This window comes from Theropithecus gelada, chromosome 8, assembly GCF_003255815.1.
Source record: "Theropithecus gelada isolate Dixy chromosome 8, Tgel_1.0, whole genome shotgun sequence".
Lineage (NCBI taxonomy): Eukaryota > Metazoa > Chordata > Mammalia > Primates > Cercopithecidae > Theropithecus > Theropithecus gelada.
In genome coordinates this window covers 68,841,458-68,863,032 of record NC_037676.1, presented here as the reverse complement: position 1 = coordinate 68,863,032, position 21,575 = coordinate 68,841,458, and the positions used below count along the sequence as shown (strand labels likewise).

At 37.2% G+C, this 21,575-nt stretch overlaps 1 protein-coding gene across 3 annotated transcripts in view; it reads left to right on the top strand.

The window, feature by feature from the left end:
* MYBL1 (MYB proto-oncogene like 1) overlaps positions 1–12,292 on the top strand; it is a 49,199-nt gene extending 36,907 nt beyond the window's left edge. For 2 of the 3 annotated variants that reach the window (XM_025395249.1, XM_025395248.1), the window contains exons 11-15: positions 877–1,019; positions 1,779–1,893; positions 7,472–7,588; positions 7,677–7,781; positions 9,638–12,292. In XM_025395249.1, the coding sequence (XP_025251034.1) occupies positions 877–1,019; positions 1,779–1,893; positions 7,472–7,588; positions 7,677–7,781; positions 9,638–9,766 (609 nt within the window). In that variant the 3' untranslated portion in view covers positions 9,767–12,292. Of the gene's footprint in view, positions 1–876; positions 1,020–1,778; positions 1,894–7,471; positions 7,589–7,676; positions 7,782–8,224; positions 8,405–9,637 lie in introns of all 3 variants that reach the window. The other variant, XM_025395247.1, reaches the window with a different exon arrangement.
* Positions 12,293–21,575: the final 9,283 nt, after the last annotated feature.

Here is a 21,575-nt window from a genome sequence, read left to right as displayed (position 1 = left end):
TCTGGAGTTTTACACACTAGCAATTTTTATTGAAGTGTGAATTCTAAGGTAGAAGTGGCTGAAAGATGCTTGTTTGCCATGGCAAACTGCTTGGATTTTATCCTGTAAAAGAGAGTTTGATTACTAATCTTAGGGTAAAATAAATTCAAGTATTCAGAGCCAGAAGTGATAGAGCTAGACTTCATTCTAGTTATAAGGAGCTTTGAAGCCATTTCTATGGCTTCATACCACTGTTTCTAATTTTTGACTACAAAAATAAATTAGTATTTCACAATTGTATTGTGAATATAATTAGTATTTCACAGTTGTAAATTATATAATTTAGAAGATGGACTCTGTGATACCAATTTTGACTTCTTAGAGGTTCTGTGTTCTAGATAGGCAAATTTGCCAGACAGCTGTATTTCTCATCAGCAAAGCGTTATTATATTCTAAATTAAAATACTCTCATAGAAAAAGCCACTTAAGGTCATTTATTAATAAGAGCTAAAAAAAACTTGTTTTTTTCAGTTACACACTGTTGTACAAAACTGTTAGATTTAACACGGCAACTGTTTATAGTTTCTATGGATCTCTATTTGATAATACACTTTTTACAATTTTTAGTATTTTTTTGTAACTTTTGAATATTTGTTAAATGTTTCTTGAATTCCTATATGTGCTAAACACTGTTCTAAGAGCTGGGGAGACAAAAATGAACAAACCAGACAAAAATTCCTACCCTCATGGAGCATAATTTCCATGGAGTATAAGTGTAATATTATTCATAAGCTTTTTAAAAGAGGTATGAAGAAATAATTTGAAAATCTTAGTTTAATATTTGTGTAGGGATTTTGATGTTCTAGAAATCATCTTTAAACTCTCTTCCATTTTTAGTTTTTCAACACATGTCCTGGAAATGAACAACTTAATATAGAAAATCCTTCATTTACATCAACCCCTATTTGTGGGCAGAAAGTTCTCATTACAACTCCTCTTCATAAGGAAACAACTCCCAAAGATCAAAAGGAAAATGTAGGGTAAGTAGGTATTAAATAATTGTGTTAGAGAAAATGGGGAGCACAATATCAAGAGTAGATTAGCTTTTTGTGCATATAAATAGCATGTATCATAATCCCTATTCCTACAGGACTTAGAATTTTTTTTTTTTTGAGATGGAATTTCGCTCTCGTTGCCCAGGCTGGAGTGCAATGGTGAGATCTCGGCTCACTGCAACCTCCACCTCCCGGGTTCAAGTGATTCTCCTGCCTCAGGCTCCTGAGTAGCTGGGATTACAGGCATGTGCCACCATACCTAGTTAATATTGTATGTGTAGTAGAGATGGCATTTTACTGTGTCGGCCAGGCTGGTCTTGGACTTCTGACCTCAGGTGATCTGCCCGTCTCAGCCTCCCAAAGTGCTGGGATTACAAGCGTGAGCCACTGGGCTGGGCCAGAATTTTTTTTTTTAAATCATAGCCTTATGTTTTCTCCTTAGGACAGTCAAAACCAACTTAAATGTAGTATCTTTGATTTCAATGAAAACATTTCTAGTACTTTTTTCTGTATTAATTCTTTTTTTCTATTTTAAGATGAGTGATTGAAATCAGAATTACCATAGGCAGGCATACTGTAAAATAGTCTTAGAATGTTTAGATGAAGCATATATATATATGTGTGTGTGTGTGTGTGTGTGTGTGTGAGAGAGAAAATTTAGTGTGTGCTTAAATTGCTTTGCTTTCATTAACTCGTATGCAATCAGATTGTGACTATAACATAAATATCTAAATGATTGGATAGTTTCAGAACACCTACTATTAGAAGATCTATATTGGGTACCACACCAAGAACTCCTACTCCTTTTAAGAATGCGCTTGCTGCTCAGGAGAAAAAATATGGACCTCTTAAAATTGTGGTATGTATATTCATTTTATTTTTAATAATTTTCCTAATTTTAAAAAAACAAATTGTGATTTTTATCACTTTGATTTTTAACATTTAAAAAAGATGTTTACTGAAACAGATACAAAGCTTTATCTTTTGATTTTCAAGTTTTTTATTATTGTTGTTTTGTTTTGTTTTTGACATGGAGTCTTGCTTTGTTGCCCAGGCTGGAGTGAAGTGGCACGATCTCAGCTCATTGCAGCCTCCACCCCCTGGGTTTAAGTGATCCTCAGGCCTCAGCCTCCTGAGTAGCTGGTATTACAAGTGCCCGCCACCACACCCAGCTAATTTTTGTATTTTTAGTAGAGATGGGGTTTCACCACATTGGCCAGCCTGGTCTTGAACTTCTGACCTCAGGTGATCCACCCCCGCCTCGGCCTCCCAAAGTGCTAGGATTACAGGTGTGAGCCACTGCACCTTGCCTAATTTTTAAGTTTGAATTTTGTGTCCACCTTTTTCTTTAACTTGTAAATCCTTGCTTGGCTTGTTTTGAATTCTTAGCTTTATAGCATCCAGAGAAAACAGATCAGGTGTCAGTGGAACTCTTTTCTGTTTTTTTTTTTCATTTTTCTTTCTTTCTTTTTTTTTTTTGAGACACAGTGTTGCTCTGTCACCAGAATGGAGTGCAGTGGCTCAATCTCGGCTCACTGCAACCTCCACCTCCCAGGTTCAGGCAATTCTCCCTCAGCCTCCTGAGTAGCTTGAACTACAGGCTTGCGCCACCACGCCCAGCTAATTTTTGTATTTTTAGTAGAGACTGGGTTGCACCATGTTGGCCAGGATAGTCTTGATCTCTTGACCTCATGATCCGCCCGCCTTGGCCTCCCAAAGTGCTGGGATTACAGGAGTGAGCTGCTGCGGCCGGCCGAAACGCTTTTCTTAATACTGAAATTTACATTTTAGTAGTTTCAGTCATGGTTACATGTATTAGAATAAAATAATTTTAATATACTGAAGCACTTTCATGATAATATTTAGGAAACTAATCAGGGTACCTCTTTAGGAAACTAATTAGGAAAAGGCTCAGTTTCCTTTTCTATGCAAAGGAGATCATAAAACATACCCCAAATTGTTACTGTGAAGCTGAAAGAGTTGATGTAATTAAAAGAGCTTGTCTGAGTTTCAAGTAGTGTATGCTTGGTTGCTGCTGTTATTCTAATAATAGTATTTGCAGTAGTAGTTCACGAATGAATAGGACTGGGAAGTGTTCTAGTTACTGTGCTTTCATATATCTTAACTGCCTTTGAAATACCTTGGAAAAGTGATGGGCATTTTAGGCAGTTACAGATTTCTGACAAGTTCTTTAGAAATACGATTTTTAAAATATTGGTGACTTTCAGGGTTTTTTAGTTATGTTCTTCTATTTTTAGTCACTTTTTGGTTAGATTCGTTAGCAAATTCTAGTTTACTTGATTTAATTAATTTTCTGCCCAAAAGCATGTTACACACACACATCTACTAGTCTTTTCTTTCTTTTTCAAAATACTGTGTTAAAGGGTACATAGTAGGGTTGATCGATTCTTTTTGTCATTTAGCTCCATGTACTGCTGTGAACAATCATGTTTCCTTTAGAGCTTCCTGGAGTTTTTATTTATGCATATACATAAATAAAACAAGAGTATGACCACACTTTATTATTTTATAACACCATTTTTTAATTTAACCAAGTAAATGTATATATTTATCCCATAATTTTTAATGTTTGCATAATATTCCATTGTGTGGAATTACCTGATTGATTTAGCCTGTCTGTTTCAGTGTTTTGCTGTTTATTTTAAAAATTCATCATTAATTCAGGAAATATTGATTGAGTGCCTAATAGGTTCCAGGCACTGCACTAGGCTTTAGGGATGGAATAAATGTTGAAAAGGTCAAGTATGGTTCCTGCCTTCATAGGGGCATGTAAACTAATTGGGGATTAGACAAGTAAACAATGATTTGAAAGCATTTAAAAATTCTACAGTGAGTCAGGGTCATTTGGTCAACATATAAGTAGAATAAAAATTATCATTTGATAGCTGGGTGTGGTAGAATGCTCTTGTAGTAGTCCCAGGAGGTTTGTTTGAGCCTGGGAAGTGGAGGCTACAGTGCGTGGTGATCAAGCCACTGCAATCCAGCCTAAGGGACAGAGTGCAGCTCTGTTTGAAAAACAAAAACAAAAACAAAAGTATCATTTGTAATAGGTTTCAAATACCTAAATTCCTTGTCAGTTTGTTTACTAGCCTTCTGACATTTTAAATTTAATACCAGCAGCACTCACAGCTCTTTGGATAGAATTTGACCATTGCCAAAACAGATTACTTGCATCAGCAATTTAAGATAAAAGGAAGGCAATGATTTAGAAATTAAAATTCCTAGAATATTTATAGGCTCATATATTTCTTTGCAGTAAGTTGACTTCTCATTTCTCCTCCTCCTCCTCTTCCTCCTCCAGTTATTTACTGAGCATCTACTATATGCTAACCACTTAGCTTTCTTTTGTATCTTACTATGAGTCAAATGCACTTCTTGGAGATTGGCTTTGGAATTTTAATCAGGTATATCTTAAATATCTGTTGCCTTTTTAATAAACTTTGATTGTTTTAATATTTACTATGAATTACTCAAAAGGCTAAAAACTCTGTAGAAGTATTAAGTTTGGTAGTATCAAACCTGAAAAGTATTAAATGGAGGAGTTCTTTGCTTTTGACACATTAGAGCAATTAAGAGAATGATTCTTCCTAGTGAATGAATTAATCTGTCTTAGCCCTATTCTAGGACATTTGTATTCTTAAAGGGAGAAAAAACTCCAGATCTTTTTAAGAATACTATACTAGATCAAGAAAATGTGGGCTGGATGCAGTGGCTCATGCCTGTAATCCCAGCATTTTGGGGGATCAAGACAGGCAGATCATTTGAGCTCAGGAGTTCAAGACCAGCCTGGACAACATGGTGAAACCCCATCTCTACCAAAAATACAAAAAATTAGCTGGGCATGGTGGTGTGCACCTGTGGCCCTAGCTACTTGGGAGACTGAGGTGGGAGGATCACTTGACCCTGGGACGTAGAGGTTGCAGTGAGCTGATATTATGCCACTGCACTCTAGCCTGGGTGACAGAGTGAGACCCCATCTCAAAAAAAATTGAGGGGAAAAAAAAAAGAAAGAAAATGTGGTACAAATACGCCATGGACTACTATGCAGCCATACAAAAGAATGAGGTCATGTCCTTTGCAAGCACATAGATAGAGCTGGAAGCCATTATCCTCAGCAAACCAACACAGGAATAGAAAACCAAATACTGCATGTTCTCATTTATAAATGGGTGCTAAATGATGGGAACATGTGGACATTTAGAGAGGAACAACACACACTGGGGCCTTTCAGAGAGTGGAAGGTGGGAAGATAGAAGATCAGGAAAAATAACTAATGGGTACTAGGCTTAATACTTGGGTGATGAAATAATCTCTGTTTTTGTTTTTGTTTTGTTTTGTTTTGTTTTGAGACAGAGTTTCACTCTCGTTGCCCAGGCTAGAGTGCGGTGGTGTGATCTCGGCTCACTGCAACCTCTGCCTTCCAGTTTCAAGCGATTCTCCTGCCTTAGCTTCCGAAGTAGCTGGGATTACAGGTGCCCTCCACCACCCTGGCTAATTTTTGTATTTCTAGTAGAGACAGGGTTTCACCATGTTAGCCAGGCTGGTCTTGAACTCCTAACCTCGTGATCTGCTTGGTTTGGCCTCCCAAAGTGCTGGGATTACAGGCGTGAGCCACTGTGCCTGGCTAGGTGATGAAATAACCTACACAACAACCCCCCATGTTTACCTATGTAACAAACTTGTACTTGGACCCCTGAACTTAAAAGTTAATTTGAAAAAAGAATACTTTATGTTCTTGGTGAAATATCATCATCAAAAAGCTCTTTGAGGCCGCGTGTGGTGGCTCACACCTGTAATCCCAGCACTTTGGGAGGTTGAGGTGGGCAGATTACCTCCTGAGGTCAGGAGTTCGAGACCAGCCTGGCCAACATGGTGAAACCCCGTCTCTAGTAAAAATACAAAAAATTAGCCAGGCATCGTGGCAGATGCCTACAATCCCAGCTACGTGGGAGGCTGAGGCAGGAGAATTGGTTGATCCGGAGGGTCGGGGGGTGTGGAGGTTGCAGTGAACTGAGATTGTGCCACTGCACTCCAGCCTGGGTGACAGAGCAAGATTCCGTCTCAATAAATAAGTAAATAATAATAATAATAATAAGCTCTTTGAGAAGTATACAGAAACATTAACATAATTCCTGTATGTCTCAGTCTAGATGAGAACACTTTTAACATTTTATTTTCATTTTAAAAGTTTTTGTAAGTTCTGTGAAATCTCATTTATATATGAATACTATTCTCTCTAACTTTGCTGGCTGGGGACATAAGCTGCTGGTGTTTTTTTGATTTTTGTTTGTTTTTGTTTGTTTGTTTGTTTGTTTGTTTCTTTGAGATGGAGTCTGGCTCTGTCACCCAGGCTGGAATCCAGTGGCATGATCTCGGCTCTCTGCAACCTCTGCCTCCTGGGTTCAAGCAATTCTCCTGCCTCAGCCTCCTGGGGTGCGCATCACCACCCCCGGCTAATTTTTGTGTTTTTAGTAGGGATGGGGTTTCGATCTCTTGACCTCGTGATCCGCCCACCTCTGCCTCCCAAAGTGTTGGGATTACAGGCGTGAGCCACCATACCGGGCAGCTGCTGGTTATTAAGTGCTGCCAGTTCTTTTATTTAGTAGAGGTTTGATTACCTTTTCAAGTATATCTTGGGTATGATAGGTATAAGTTAGATATAATTTTAAAATTTTTTTCTGGGTTATAAGTTGTGCTTACCTATTTGACAGAAAGCTAGATGAATAATATTTTGAGACTATTTCATCACTTAGCTCACACTCAATTGTCTGTCTCTTCATAACCTACCCTCCCACACTACACACACGTGCACACACACACTCTCTCCCTCTTCTTGGATACTGTGTCAGCTCTTTGCTTAGGCTAGGTATACAAGGATCTTATATCTTATATATACAAGGATCTTATATCTAGGTATACAAGGATGCTTAGGCTAGGTATAAAACGACCTGATCACTGCTGTCAAGTATCTCACAATCTTAGTGGTAACAGAAACATGTTAACTAGTAATTACATACCGTGTAATAAATACAATAAAAGTAGAATAAGAGCTAGTGTATTTCCAATATGTTCTGTATTTCTTATTTTTATGTAAAAAAAAAAACTTGAGAAATAACATCTTTCTTTTCTGTTTAATTCTGAAGATCCTGACCTGAAGCAGGAGCTACAGTGGTTTCCCCAAAAGGAAGATTTTTGTTTAGTAGCCTAGAAAGAAGAAATTGCCATTCTTTACTCAGTACTTGCAAATGTGTAATATTGTTTTGCTATAAAATGGATTAATTTAATTAATATATCTATAGGGCCTAGGAGAAAATTATGACAATAATGGGAAAGTATAAAAGATGGGTTTCCTATATATAGGGAGAAAAAGGAATTGCTATAAATGACTTTTTACAACATTTTAAAAAACAATTTAGTCCCAGCCACTTGCCTTCTTGGAAGAAGATATTCGGGAAGTTTTAAAAGAAGAAACTGGAACAGACCTATTCCTCAAAGAGGAAGATGAACCTGCCTACAAAAGCTGCAAACAAGAGGTAATCTTCTAGTATTATTGTTAATAAAAGTCTTATTGTATCCAAGAGACTTTGCCATAAAGCTTCTACAACAAATTACTCATTTTAGAATACCGCTTCTGGGAAGAAAGTCAGAAAATCACTAGTCTTAGATAATTGGGAAAAAGAAGAATCAGGCACTCAACTGTTGACTGAAGACATTTCAGACATGCAGGTTTGTAAAGGATTATTATTATTGTTATTTTAAATGGTTGCTTTAAGTCCTAGTGGTTCTTATTTCTTACTCATTGTGTAGCCAGTTCATTGGAGATTCATGGAGGATTTTTATTTTAGTATCATTTTGCCTAATTCACAGAGAAACTATTCACTGTAGAGAATATTTTATTTACTTTTTTAAAATTTCTTTTGTTATGAGAGGAGTCAGCTGCCTTATATATGATGTCAAAAAATTGTAGTTCTCAAGATTTTAAATATCAGAGTTTATCTTTGGTTCATTTCCAAAATACTTAATATTACTACATTGCTAGAAATTTCAGCAGAGCCAAATTCTTTCTTGGAGAGAAATAAACAGGGCTTCCATTACCACTTACTCAGTAGTACCTCCATTTGTCTCCATTTTTGAATTAGTTATTTTCCTCTTTCTTTTTTCTCTCTTAGTCAGAAAATATATTTACTACATCCTTATTAATGATACCATTATTGGAAATACATGACAATAGGTGCAACTTGATTCCTGAAAAACAAGATATAAATTCAACCAACAAAACATACACACTTACTAAAAAGAAACCAAACCCTAACACTTCCAAAGTTGTCAAATTGGAAAAGAATCTTCAGGTATGGATTTATAAATTTCTTTAGTGATTTTTGTTTTTGTTTAATCAATGATCACTTTGGATTTACTGATCACAAATTATACTTTTTCTTTTAAATTCAAAATTGATTGTAACAGTAACTAAACATTTACCATTATTTTGTCATTCACATTTGGGTTTGAGAGAGTCATTCATCAGGGCACATATAAACTAAACAATTGGAGCTGTAACCAAAGAGTCATCTGGTGATTTCCTCAGCACTGTATCTTTTTTAAACTAAAGATGTATAAATCTACTTCTGGCACCTCTTCTCCTGTAACAAATATGTATAGCCCTAATTGCTATTCTGAAAAAGGGTAAGTGGTTAGAAGCAGTTTCAGCATGATTTTGTTGGTACCATGGTTTCCAGTGAACATTTTGGCTCAGAAGTTGTAAAACAAGGTCCTTTTTTTTCTGTTGGGATGTGGCCAGTGTGTAACTGTGGTTGGGAAAATTTTTACTGCGTTAAGAGTTTACCCCAGAGAATTTGAGAGTTCATTGAGTAGGAAATTTTCTTCTTTATGCCACAGTGACTGCAGCATTAGTATTCCTGATGTTAAAGCATACCTTGAAAACATCTTTGGCAATCACTTATGACCACCTTACATCTGTTTTCAGCCGCTGCTTTCTAAGAGCCATGTAGCACATTCTCTTAATCCATGTAAAATGATTTGAGTTCCCAGCGTTTAATTAACATAGAACTTTTGGGGAAAGTTATTATATAGAAGATCACGTCTATAACATAGTAATCTTTATAATAGGGGAAGAAAAAAACCATAAACTTGATTTTTTGCTATGAATATATTTCCTAATTTGTAAATAAAGCATTCTTGGCTCATTTTTTGACATTACATCCTCTCTTTAAACCCTTTGCAAAGTTTTGAAGCAGTAATGACTAACATTTATTTCCATGTTAAGACTCATTTGATTTGGGGGGAATTGTTGGGGACAAGACTTCTAAACTGCCTCCATAGGCCTGTAAGCAATATAGATAGCTAAAATAATTGACTTTTTAAAAACTTGATCAAAAATATTTCAGTATATATTTAAAAACATTATTATTAAAAAATACAATGCCATTGTTAAAACATTTTTATAATTATTGCTTATGAAATATCTAATCAGTTTAAATAACTGACTTTAAGAGTCTAATTGTGATATAATATGGATAGTTATTTTAATACTTTTCACATCACTATTAATATTTCCTTTCTAGTCAAATTGTGAATGGGAAACAGTGGTTTATGGGAAGACAGAAGACCAACTTATTATGACTGAACAAGCAAGAAGATATCTGAGTACTTACACAGCTACCAGTAGTACTTCAAGAGCTCTCATACTGTAATTATTATTAAAATTGATGAAATGCCCCCCTCCCTTACTGCAATCTCTACTAAATTAGGTTGCAGTGAAATTTTTCTCAATTAGTTGTTTTTAAAGTTGTAAGATAGCCCTTTTAATACAGCATCTTTTTTCTATTCTACATAGTAGGCAGAAAGCTAGTAAGTCACTTAAGGGGTAGACAGTTTCATAGTTTATTTTTTAAGAGATGAGATTTTTAAAAATTGTTTTTAAAGAACAAGATGGGAAAATAATAGAATGTTCATGGATTTCTAAAAGTAAATTCTCATATTTTCTTCACAAGATATATGTTGCTACTCTCTTGATGCTGCAGTTTTGTTATAGATAGGTGTAAGAGTAGATATGATTTCTGAAATTAGTCTATGTATGGAAAGCACACGATTTTATGAAGTACTTTTGCCCACGTGCTGATTTACTTAGGCTACCATTTACAAAGAAACACATTGAAAAGGAATTTAAAGGAAGGCTAGAAAGTTGCACTACTAATTTTTTTTTTTTTTTCAGAAGCGGTAAAATTAACTACAGTGTTAAATGTATTTATTTGAGCATAGTACTGAAAACAAAAAGCATTCAAAAAAGAGTTTTTTCTTTATTAGTAAATAGTATTTTCTTAATCTCAGAAGAGCTGAGAATTTTGTTGAATGTATTGTACAGTATGTAGGAGCAGGAGGACTTTGTAAATTGGAAAGAAGTCGGTTTTTTATAATTTATTTTTATTTTTAAAGCTTAAATGTAGATATTTATACGTATACAGGGTGCCTAGAAGCCAATGTTGTTTCCTGTTATTACAGCTAACACAGTAAAGAAAAATTTTGACTTTAAGTATGAAACAATAGTAAGTTATAGCTGCAAAGAATACAATATCTCTACTATATGTCACATCTACCTAAATGTTGCACTATGCCCTTTAAATCATGTTGGTTATAAAGTAGTTCTAAAAATGTACTAAATGATAATTTAATATTTTCTTTTTAAATTATATCGGGGATGGTCATATACATTAATCTGGTGATTTGTATATGTTTTTGAAATTTTTGCATTTTGTTTAAAAAATAATATGGTACCTTGGTCCCTAAAAACAGTCTGCACTTAGAAGTTTGTATTTACTCAGTGTTTCAGAAGTGGAGAACATTATCTTTTATTTATAAAAATATTTTGTCCTTTTTTAAATGTTTTGTGTTTCTCTACAGGTTACAACAGTTGCTTCAGTTGCCTGTTTTAGGTGTTTGCACTTATTTTATTTCTTCTTGAAAGATTTTTTATTTGCTTTTGTGGTAGAGATTATATGTAATTTTTTTCAGTCATATAATGGTGTGCTGTCAACTTAAACACTGACAGGTAAATAGAATTGTACACTGTAGTTTGAATTATTTATAATTGACACACTCTCTCCCTCTCCACTCCTGAAGTAATGCTGCTATAGAAAATAGCAGAATCGGCTTGCTGCTACGAGAGAAGGAAAGAGCGACCACCACTTGCACTGTGTGAAAAGATAAAAAACAAATGATGGCAAGTTCTCAAGTTAACTAAATGGAATCAACCATTACCAGGCAAATTCTTACAAATACCAAAATACTACTATGCCTTAAAAAACAAAATGAAAGCAGGTTAAGATTTTCTGCTCTGTTCGTATGTTAATAGAAATGGAAATACTAAGTATTTTAATGCTTAGCTCTTGAACAGTAGACCTAAAAGGGTTTTAAGCTATTTAAATCTACTTGCTAGTTTTTGCATATTTTTTATATATATATATACACACACACACATATATATATATAGTGAGAAGTGAAGAAAATGTATGGTACTAAGATTATGCCTTGTTGATAAATAGATAAACCAATTTGAATCTTCTTAGCATGTTTAAGTATGTTGATTGCTTTCTAATTAATGAACTTCTCACAGAAATTTCACTTAGTGAAACCAATGATTGTAGCAAACTCATACTGGATCATTTCAGTTACCTTGAACTAATAGCACATAATAGTTTTTTGTTGTTGTTGTTTTTAATGTAGCCCTTACCTGGATATACATAGTCTGCAATCACCAAAGTATAATATCTTATAAGAGCTATATTTTTAAAGCATATTTTTTCTTGAGCATTAAATTATCCTAAATGGTAATATATTGTGGATAAGTCTGGGCTTATTGGACATAACACATATTTGGGTTGGTATTGGTTGAATCCTTCAGTTAACTGCTTTGTTGCTTTTTGCAAGATTTTTAATCTTAAACATGTCAGGCATCTTAAGTCACCTTTATAATGTTTTGTTCCTCTGAGTTTCTTTCAGCATGTTATACAAATGCCAGACATACATGTAGCAGCCATACTTGCATGGAAACTGACTACACATATATAATACTGCATTTTATTGTAAGGTTTTCACATTAATACAGCAATTACCCTGACTAAATTGAGTTTTGTGATATATGGAAAACTCCATTGTAAGAGAATCTTGCATACAATGTCGACATATTAACATCCAGAATAAAGCATCTGTGTACAAGCTGACTTGGCATTGCTCATTTCACTTGGTTTTGTGCTTTAGAAGGACTGATAGAATCCTTAGAGACTTAACATTCTGTTCTTAGGCCTTTTTTCTCACTTAGAACTCTCTTAATGGTGATTTTACCAGTAAATACAACATTGCCCCTTTATTGAGCCTCATTTAAAACCAGATTTTCAGCTGCCTTTCAGATACTTTCACATGACACTTCCTGTTGGCGCCTTAAACACATATTCAAAGCAGATTTCCTTTTTCCCAACTTTGACCTGCCCTTCCTTTGTTCTGTCACTTAGTGGTATTGCCTTCCCTTCATTTACCCAGTGAGTAATCCACCCCCACATTGAAGTCAGCTGTGAATTCTCAGCCTGCATATGGCCTCTGTCTCCATTCTATAGAAATGTCAAGAAATTGAACAGTGGCATAAGGGTGTCATCTGGGAAAGGCACACTGGTTATCCAGGCAGGGCTCTTTGGTATGATATTACCTTAGTAAATTCATCACCATCTAGATTCTATCTTTAGCCTTGTAGGCTCAGAAGTCTGAGGGAATTAACTCATTAAAAATGAGTTTACCTCTCAGTAGAAGGCTTACATCAAGTTTATGACTGATATATGAAATTATAATGCCAATCTATTAATTTACAGCATGAAATAAAACTGCTGAGAGGACTAGGCACATTCTCTCCTTATATGTAAACAGAAAGAAACAAATATAAAAAACAGACGTTCCATAGGTCTCTGTTGCCTGAATAATAATAATTCTCCTCCTTCACTCCCTAACCTGGACATGACCAACTTCATTTTTCAGTCATACTGGCGACTTGGATCTCCTGGGAACACATGTGCACACTCCTATCTCCAGGCCTCCAGGCCCGTGTTTGTAATATCCTCTTTGTATGACTTCTTTTTTTTTTTTTTTTTTTGAGAGGGAGTCTCGCTCTGTCGCCCAGGCTGGAGTGCAGTGGCACCGTCTCGGCTCACTGCAACCTCCACCTCCCAGGTTCAAGCAATTCTACCAGTAGCTGGGATTACAGGTGTGCACCGCCATGCCCGGCTAATTTTTGTGTTTTTAGTAGAGATGGGGTTTCACCATGTTGGCCAGGCTGGTCTCCAGCTCCTGACCTCAAGTGATCCGTCCGCCTCAGCCTCCTAAAGTGCTGGGATTACAGGCGTGAGCCACCGCACTGGGCCCCCTTTGTATGACTTCTTTTCTTTGTCTCCCTAGCCTGTTAAAATCTTCGCCTTCAAGGCACGGGTCTGTGAGTCATTTCCTGATTATCCTAGTGCTTCCATAAAACTTTCCCACCAGACTATACATTTCTGAAGAGTAGGGATTGCTGTTTATAACTCCTTCATTTCTGTGTCTATCATGGTGCTTAGAAAAATCTTGCCAATTGTTAAATTTAAGTAATTTAAAAAATTAGTTACGACTCAGAATATTAACCATACTTTTTTATACTATGAATTATAAATAGCTTTGATTTATTAGTTATCTGCATGAAGCTAGTTTTTGCTTCATAGCCAATAAATTGTATTAGGCCCTTAAAAATCTTTCAATTCATTTTATAGCCGTATAATTTCCTGCTTGACTTATCTCTATAGTGGTAGGCTTGCCAGCCAATCAGACCTTTAATTCGTAATGTAAAACTGATGATAGTATTTGAAGAGGTGCTTCCTACTTGGTGAGAAGTGAAAATTTATTTTTAATTAAGTAGTAGATGATAAATTGAACCAAGTAGAATTCTGTTGGAACATTGCACTTTACCCCGGCCTTTTTTTTTTTGTTTTTTTAATGAGTATGGATATGGTCAATAATACGTGAAATATATCAGTAGAAAATCAAGATAAAGTACACTTGGAAAATACTTGTGACTGATGTGCTAGGAAGAGAGTGTTTTTGAAAACATGTTGGCATGTTGGTCTAAGTACATCAAAAGCTGTTGAGTTTGGAGCAAATACTATTAAAAGTAGTAGTGTGTACTGCCCTTATTTCTGAAGTTTCCAGACCTGGTATGCTTAACTCAAATTCCAAGTACAGAATGTGCTAGGTTTGATTGGATTTTCCTGGCCAGCACAGGGAAAGAAAGCAGGAGATTCACTTTACTCTGATTTAACTACTGTAATTTTGCCAAACAAAGCTCAAAAGTTTTGAGCAGATTTGAACATAATGTCCTAAGCCCTAATATTGTTAGTACTTACGTGTTTATTCAGTTTAGCTAAGTGCTTACGATGCCCTGCGCTAGGCACTGCATATACTATGGTAAACAGTGCATGACCTTTCCCTTAAGGAAGCTGCTATTCTAGAAGGGGAGATGAATAAGTGTATAACAGAAATATCTTTTCTCCTTTGGCCAAAAGTGAGATGGATCAAATAGCCAAGTTCCCTATTGTATGTGTAGATGCTCATTTGTGAATAAAGGAATAGTTGGACTCTGCCCAGATGACATGGATTTTTTCCCTCTCTCATATTCAGAAGTTTGCAGACTATAAGTTTGAGTACAGTGTGGCAGCTGCAGCCACACTCCACCCACTGTGCTAAAACTTTTACATACATTATCTCACTTAATCCTCACAATACCCTATGAGGCAAACACTGTTATAATCCACTTCTCCGGATGTGGAAACAGGGTTAAGAGACTTGTCCAAACTCACAATGAAATGCTGAGTTGGGGTTCAGTCATCCAAAGTTTAGTTTGATTCTTTAAGCATAGGGCACAAAAGATTACATGGTGTGATTCCCTTTATATAAAAGTACAAAAACAGGCAGAGCTAATGCATGTTGTTAAGTCGGATACTGATGGTCCTGGTGGTAGGTTGGAAGGAGCACGGGGCGGTTCTCAGTGCTGCAATACTCCACTTCTTGCACCAGGTACTGATTTCATGGATGTGTTCACAGTTTGTAAAAATCAAGCTCTACTATTAATGGTATGTGTACTTTATCTACATTATGCCTTAATAACAAGTTTTAAAAATTAAACCTAGGTTATAACAGGAACATAGAAGTGCTCAGCCAGAACAAAATGTAATGAATCATTTTCTTTTTCTCTTTTTTTTTTTTTTTGATATGGAGTCTCACTTTGTCGCCCAGGCTGGAGTGCAGTGGCATGATCTTGGCTCACTGCAACCTCCGCCTCCCTGGTTCAAGTGATTCTCCTGCCTCAGCCTCCCAAGTAGCTGGGATTACAGGCATGCACCACCACCCCCAGCTAATTTTTGTATTTTTAGTGGGGACAGGGTTTCACTATATTGGCCAGGCTGGTCTCGAACTCCTGACCTCATGATCCACCAGCCTTGGCCTCCTAAAGTGTTGGGATTACAGGTGTAAGCCACCATGCCCGGCCTATGCATCATTTTCTATATTCTTCCATTTATATGCTTGCTTGTGAGAGTCTACAAAGCTTGCACTCAGAACTTTTCATTATTCTCCAGCATGTGTTAGGCCCATTTCTCCTGGTAAAGTAAATTTATATGAAAATTTTACATGAAATAATTATTCCCTTGAGCTACATATACTAATTTTATATGTGTATGACCAATCTCTTTTTATTTCCTTGTTTTTTTTTGTTTTTTTGATATGGGATCTCGCTCTGTCGCCCAGGTTGAAGTGCAGTGCCGAGATCTCAATTCACTGCAACCTCTGCCTCCTGGACTCAAGTGATCCTCCTACCTCAGCCTCCTGGGTAGCTGGAACTACAGGCCTGAGTTATCATGCCTGGCTGATTTTTGTATATTTGGTAGAGGCAGAGTTTCACCATGTTGCCCAGGCTGGTCTTGAACTCCTGAGCTCCAGTGATCCACCCACCTCAGCCTCCCAAAGTGCTGGGATTATAGGCATGAGCCACCGCACCTGGCCTGTAAGTGCTAACTCTATCCCATTGCATGAATCCTTTACTCAAGCCAAGCTACACACTCGCAGTTCTCCATAAATATTCACAATTACCCATCTCTGAATCTCCACTTCAAAGTTCATACTTTCTTTCCTGCCCCCACCAAAGTATCCATATTCACCAAATCACTTGTCAGGAGATAGTCATCTGTCTAATGTGTTACTTTGTACCTTATCAACTGCACTTCTTTATAACACAGTATGTTATCTTGTTTCTTTAGAGTTGATGTTAACCAACATTTACTTAATTCACTCATCCAGTTAACCCACATTCTTCCTTCCCAGGGTCCCTGTTCACCAAGGGCTTGTGGACTAGTAGGGCTCTCCAGCTTATTGAACACTTTTGCTCAGTTAACTATGAGTGCAAATAATGCCAGAAATGAGGGCTACTACTTTTTTACATTTAATATATTTTATTTAATCCAATATATTCAAAATATAATTTTAACATGTGATTAATATGTTATTAATGAAATATTTTACAGTCCTTTTTTTCATTCTAAGTCTTTGAATTCTGATATGCATTTTGCACTTACAGCACATCTTCATATAGACTAGCCATATCCCAAGGGCTCAATAGCCACATGTGGCAAGTAGCTACTGTACTGGGCAGTGCAGTTCTAAATCACTAGGAATTCACAAAGAAAATGTTTTGGCCGGGCGCGGCGGCTCACGCCTGTAATCCCAGCACTTTGGGAGGCCGAGACGGGCGGATCACGAGGTCAGGAGATCGAGACCATTCTGGCTAACACGGTGAAACCCCGTCTCTACTAAAAACACAAAAAATTAGCCGGGCGTGGTGGTGGGCGCCTGTAGTCCCAGCTACTCGGGAGGCTGAACCAGGAGAATGGCTTGAACCCGGGAGGCAGAGCTTGCAGTGAGCCGAGATCGCGCCACTGCACTCCAGCACTCCAGCACTCCAGCCTGGGTGTCAAGTGAGACTCCACCTCAAAAAAAAAAAAAAAAAAAAAAAAAAAGGAAATGTTTTGTAATTCCGAAGAAACACAACCTATTTCGGGCCACAATAGAACAACTCAGTAAGTTATAGTCATTGTAATCCTTCCTTCCCTCCTTCCCCTACTGCCTCTTTCTCTTCCTTCCTTCCTCCCTGCCCTTCTTCCTCCTTTCCTCCCTTCCTCCCTCCCTTCCTTCCTCTCTCCCTTCCTTTTTTCCTTCCTTCCTCCCTGAGTGTTTTGGAGTTTGAGTTTAATCTCATTTCTTCTCACTGACCATGGGAACCTTGTCCAAGTAACTAGCTTCCATTTCTTCATTAGTAAAACAGAGATTACTACATTTTTTAACTCCTTTCCCGTCTCTCTCAGTGGATTGTAAGCTCCCCGAAGGTGGGAGCTTTGTCTTGCTCACTAGCACATGTCCAGCATTTAGCACACCACCTGAAACTATGCAAAACACCAATGATGCAATGGAGAGCGGAAACAAGCAGCCCTGCTGGCACAGTTAAATTCTAGGAGCAGAGATAGACAGAAATCCAAGTGCTGTGAAGGGAATATGGTTCCATGAGAGGTTGTGAGAAAGGAAACTCATCTGTTTTCCTCAGGAGAAAGTTATGTTTGAAGTGAGATCTTACAGATGGATAGGCATGAGGTAAATAGGTAAAGAGGTTGGGGACCAGCAGGTAATGGCCCAATGGAGGGTCCCATTCCATATTCAAAGGTCGGGGAGTGGGTGCTGAAATAGATTGGTGGAGGAAAGGTGTGGTCCAGAGGAGCCTCCTGAAGCAGAGGGGCCTGGCTGGCCATGTATACCCCAGGAGGCAGATTCACAGATGGAGATTAGCAAGGAGGAAATGCATTGGGGAGTGTTCTGGTGATCCACACCTGAGGAAGGGGAGGAAGCAGGACTGGCAGAGGGAGAAGCTGGGCTGCAGTGCAGTCTCCACGAAGGCCTCGGAAATTCCATGGGAGAGCTCTGAAGCTAATGGCCCTTCAAGTTGTCCCAAGTCGGGATGAGGAGACCACATCTTTGTAGTCCTGGGTCTAACACTGGAAGTGGACCAGGGAAAGGGGGCCACCCTTTGGGTGAGAACACTTGTCAGCAGAGCTAATTCTTTGATCGGTGTCTTTGGAATAAGAGGCAGAATCATCCGCTGAGAGGAAAAGGAGGTACTGCTGGTATGGGAGGCACAATCAGAGATCTCATGAGAATAAAGAATTTTTGAAATAGTACTTGAAAGGAATGAAGGATTTGATTAGGGAAACACAGTAGAATTGCTAAGGGGCACCAATGACTCATTTTAGGTTGGTAAGCATGAGTTCAGGCCCTCTCCTATGTCCATAATGATACTTTTGTGCTAATTTAGTCCCCACTTTCCTCTCAGCTGGGCATGCTACCACGGCACAAGCCCGGCATGAGTGTACAGTGATACTCACCTGTCTTGCCCTTGGCATCCTCCAACAAGGCAAGGTTGATCTGGTGTAGCAGCAGAGGAAACAGGCAGCATATGCATTTGCCAAATGGATGTGACAAAGGCTGGAGAGGCAAGGGAGCGTGGAATATTATCAAGGATGGTGATTCATGGAATGGCAGGACAACCCTCTACATGACATCACCTCACCTCTTTTGAATTCCAGTTATATCTGTCCATCCCTTGTGGTTGTCATTAATTCCGTTTTTTGGTCATAGGTGTTTATGTGCAGCTTAATTCCTCTTCTCAATCCATAACTCTCTGAAGAGTTCCAACTCCCACAGGGCCCTCAATAAATGTTTTCTAAATGTTCTGGAATGTTATCTTCTGGTTTTATTTTGACTCACCTACATTGACTTTATAGCTTAGCCAAGTGTTAGGGGACAAGGAAGGGAGCCTGGATCTGTACCCTAGGTTTCTCATTCATTCATTCATTCATTCATTCATTCATTCCCTCACTCAACAAATATTGCTCATATCCTACCATAACCTAGTAGGGATAATCAGACCTGGTTTCAATCTCAGTCACAAGATTTAATGTTGGGTAGGGGGAGACACACTCCAAACACATAACCACCCTAGTGATTACATAACTACAAAACATGATAAACATTCTGAAGAAAGGGAATACGGAGTGTATGGCCATCTGTAATGAAGGGACTCAATAGATGGGTCAGGCGGGGAAAGTTTACCCAAAGAAATGATGCTGGATCGGAATCCCTGACTGGGGAAAGGATTATCAGGGAGAAAGAGATAAAATGTAAGAATATGAACAGAATGAGGCTACGATTATTTATTGGTTGGCATTTGCTACCAAGTGGCATTTGTCCAAGTTCTGCATCTTTCAAAATTTCAGAAGGGCACAAGAAATATGGCACCTTGTTGGGGACTATTGGAAGAAGGAAAACCAGTTGTTAGGATAGGCCCCCTTGATCTTTGGCCTTCTGGTTCTCACTTAAGAACTATAAATACTTCTGGAAGGAAACTTCCTGTATACACATCTACAATCTATTTCTATAACTATATTGAATATAGAAAACTCAAACCCAGCATACAGTCAGGGCCATTATTATAATTGTCAACATATTGAGTTAACTCTTATCATTAAGTCCTAAAGGACTCTAGAGTTTATTGAAATGGTATTTTAAAAAAAGCAAAACTTGAAATGATTTGAAAAGCATATAATGACAGTTATTGGGTAAATTCTTTCTTTAAAAACAATGAAATACATAAAGTATCTACATTGGATTTTGTTTATTGATTTCCCTTAGACAATTTTAACTTTGAATTTGGTTGGTTTCTTGTCACCCAGCAGGCTCTGACCCATCATTTTATCATTTCTACTCAAGGAATATCAACTCACCTATTCAAGCCACTGTGTTCAATTATTTTGGACCACAGAAATTTGAAAGAGAAAGATGTTAGTTTTTTTTTTTTTTTGTAAAATGAGAAATTTTACACTATACTCTGTGTATTTATCTCCTTATTGCCACTGTAACAAATTACCCCAAATTTAGTGGCTTAAAACAACACAAACTTATTATCTTACAGTCTGAAAGTCAGATGTTTGAAATAGACTTCAATGGGGTAAAATCAGGGTGTCCCAGGTAATCCAGGATAATCTCCCTATGTCGAGAGCCTTAATCACACCTGCAGTCTCTTTTTGTAAAGCAATCTGTTCACAGGTTCTGGGGACTCAGACATCAACAGCTTTTGCAGAATCATTATCTAGCCTCTCACATCAGGCTATTATAAAGGAGTAAATTGTTATATTTTGGTAGATATATATAGTCCATGTACAAATTTTGAATAATGAAGCAAATACAACATATTATATAATACTCGGAAATTGTAGTTAATGAAAAGAGCTATCCAGATAGCCCCTATGTAAGATGAATTTTTTACCTTAAATGCTCTTTTTTCTATTAGATTATTTTAGTTTCATTCTTAACTTTTTGTTTTGTTTTGTTTTGTTTAGCATGGAAGAGAATTTCTGTATCATTCATTCATTGGTGTAGCAAATATGCATGTGTATGTAAGAGGCATTCTCTCCAGGCATTGGACTGGGCACACTCTTCTTATTAGAAATCACCATGCATAAAGCTATACTGATACTACCAAAAAAATCAAATCAGTGTAGCTTAATGTTTGGAGAATATGGAAGACAAAATTCAAGATATAAAGAAGAAACCTGGGTTGAATCTTCGGGAAGAACAATTATAGGTATTAGTATAAATTTCTCATGCCTTTGGACTGTAGAATAAATAGGTGGACCATATTATATTGAGAGGTGGGATCATGAGGTTTGCCATAGAACCAAAAGTTGATAAAACAAGCATTTATATATATATATATGAATATATATGAATATATATATGAATATATATGAATATATATATGAATATATATGAATATATATATGAATATATATATATGAATATATATATATATTTTTTTGAGACAGGGTCTCATTTTTTCACGTAGATTGGAGTGCAGTGGCACGATCTCTACTCATTGCAGCCTCAACCTCCTGGTCTTAAGCAATGCTTCCACCTCAGGCCCCGCAAGTAGCTAAGACTACAGGTGCTCGCTACCATGCCTAGCTTTTTTTTTTTTTTTCTATTTTAATAAATTTAATTGAAAATTGGAGGTCAATTCTCTCTCTTACAGAATGAGTAATTGCTAGACATTTAGTATTTAAGGAAATTTGCTTATATGTATTTAACTATCTCCAAGTATTTTAAACATATACTCTTTTATATGTGAAAGAGAAAATTAAAATTTAGAGAAATCTTAGGAAGTAATAGCTGCTTCTTACCACCCACTCTTTAAAATTAACTAACTGGTAGCTGGGCGTGGTGGTGCGTGCCTGTAGTCCCAGCTACTGGGGAGGCTGAGGCATGAGAATCCCTTGAACCTGGGAGGCAGAAGTTGCAGTGAGAGCCACTGCACTCCAGCCTGGGCAACAGAGTGACACC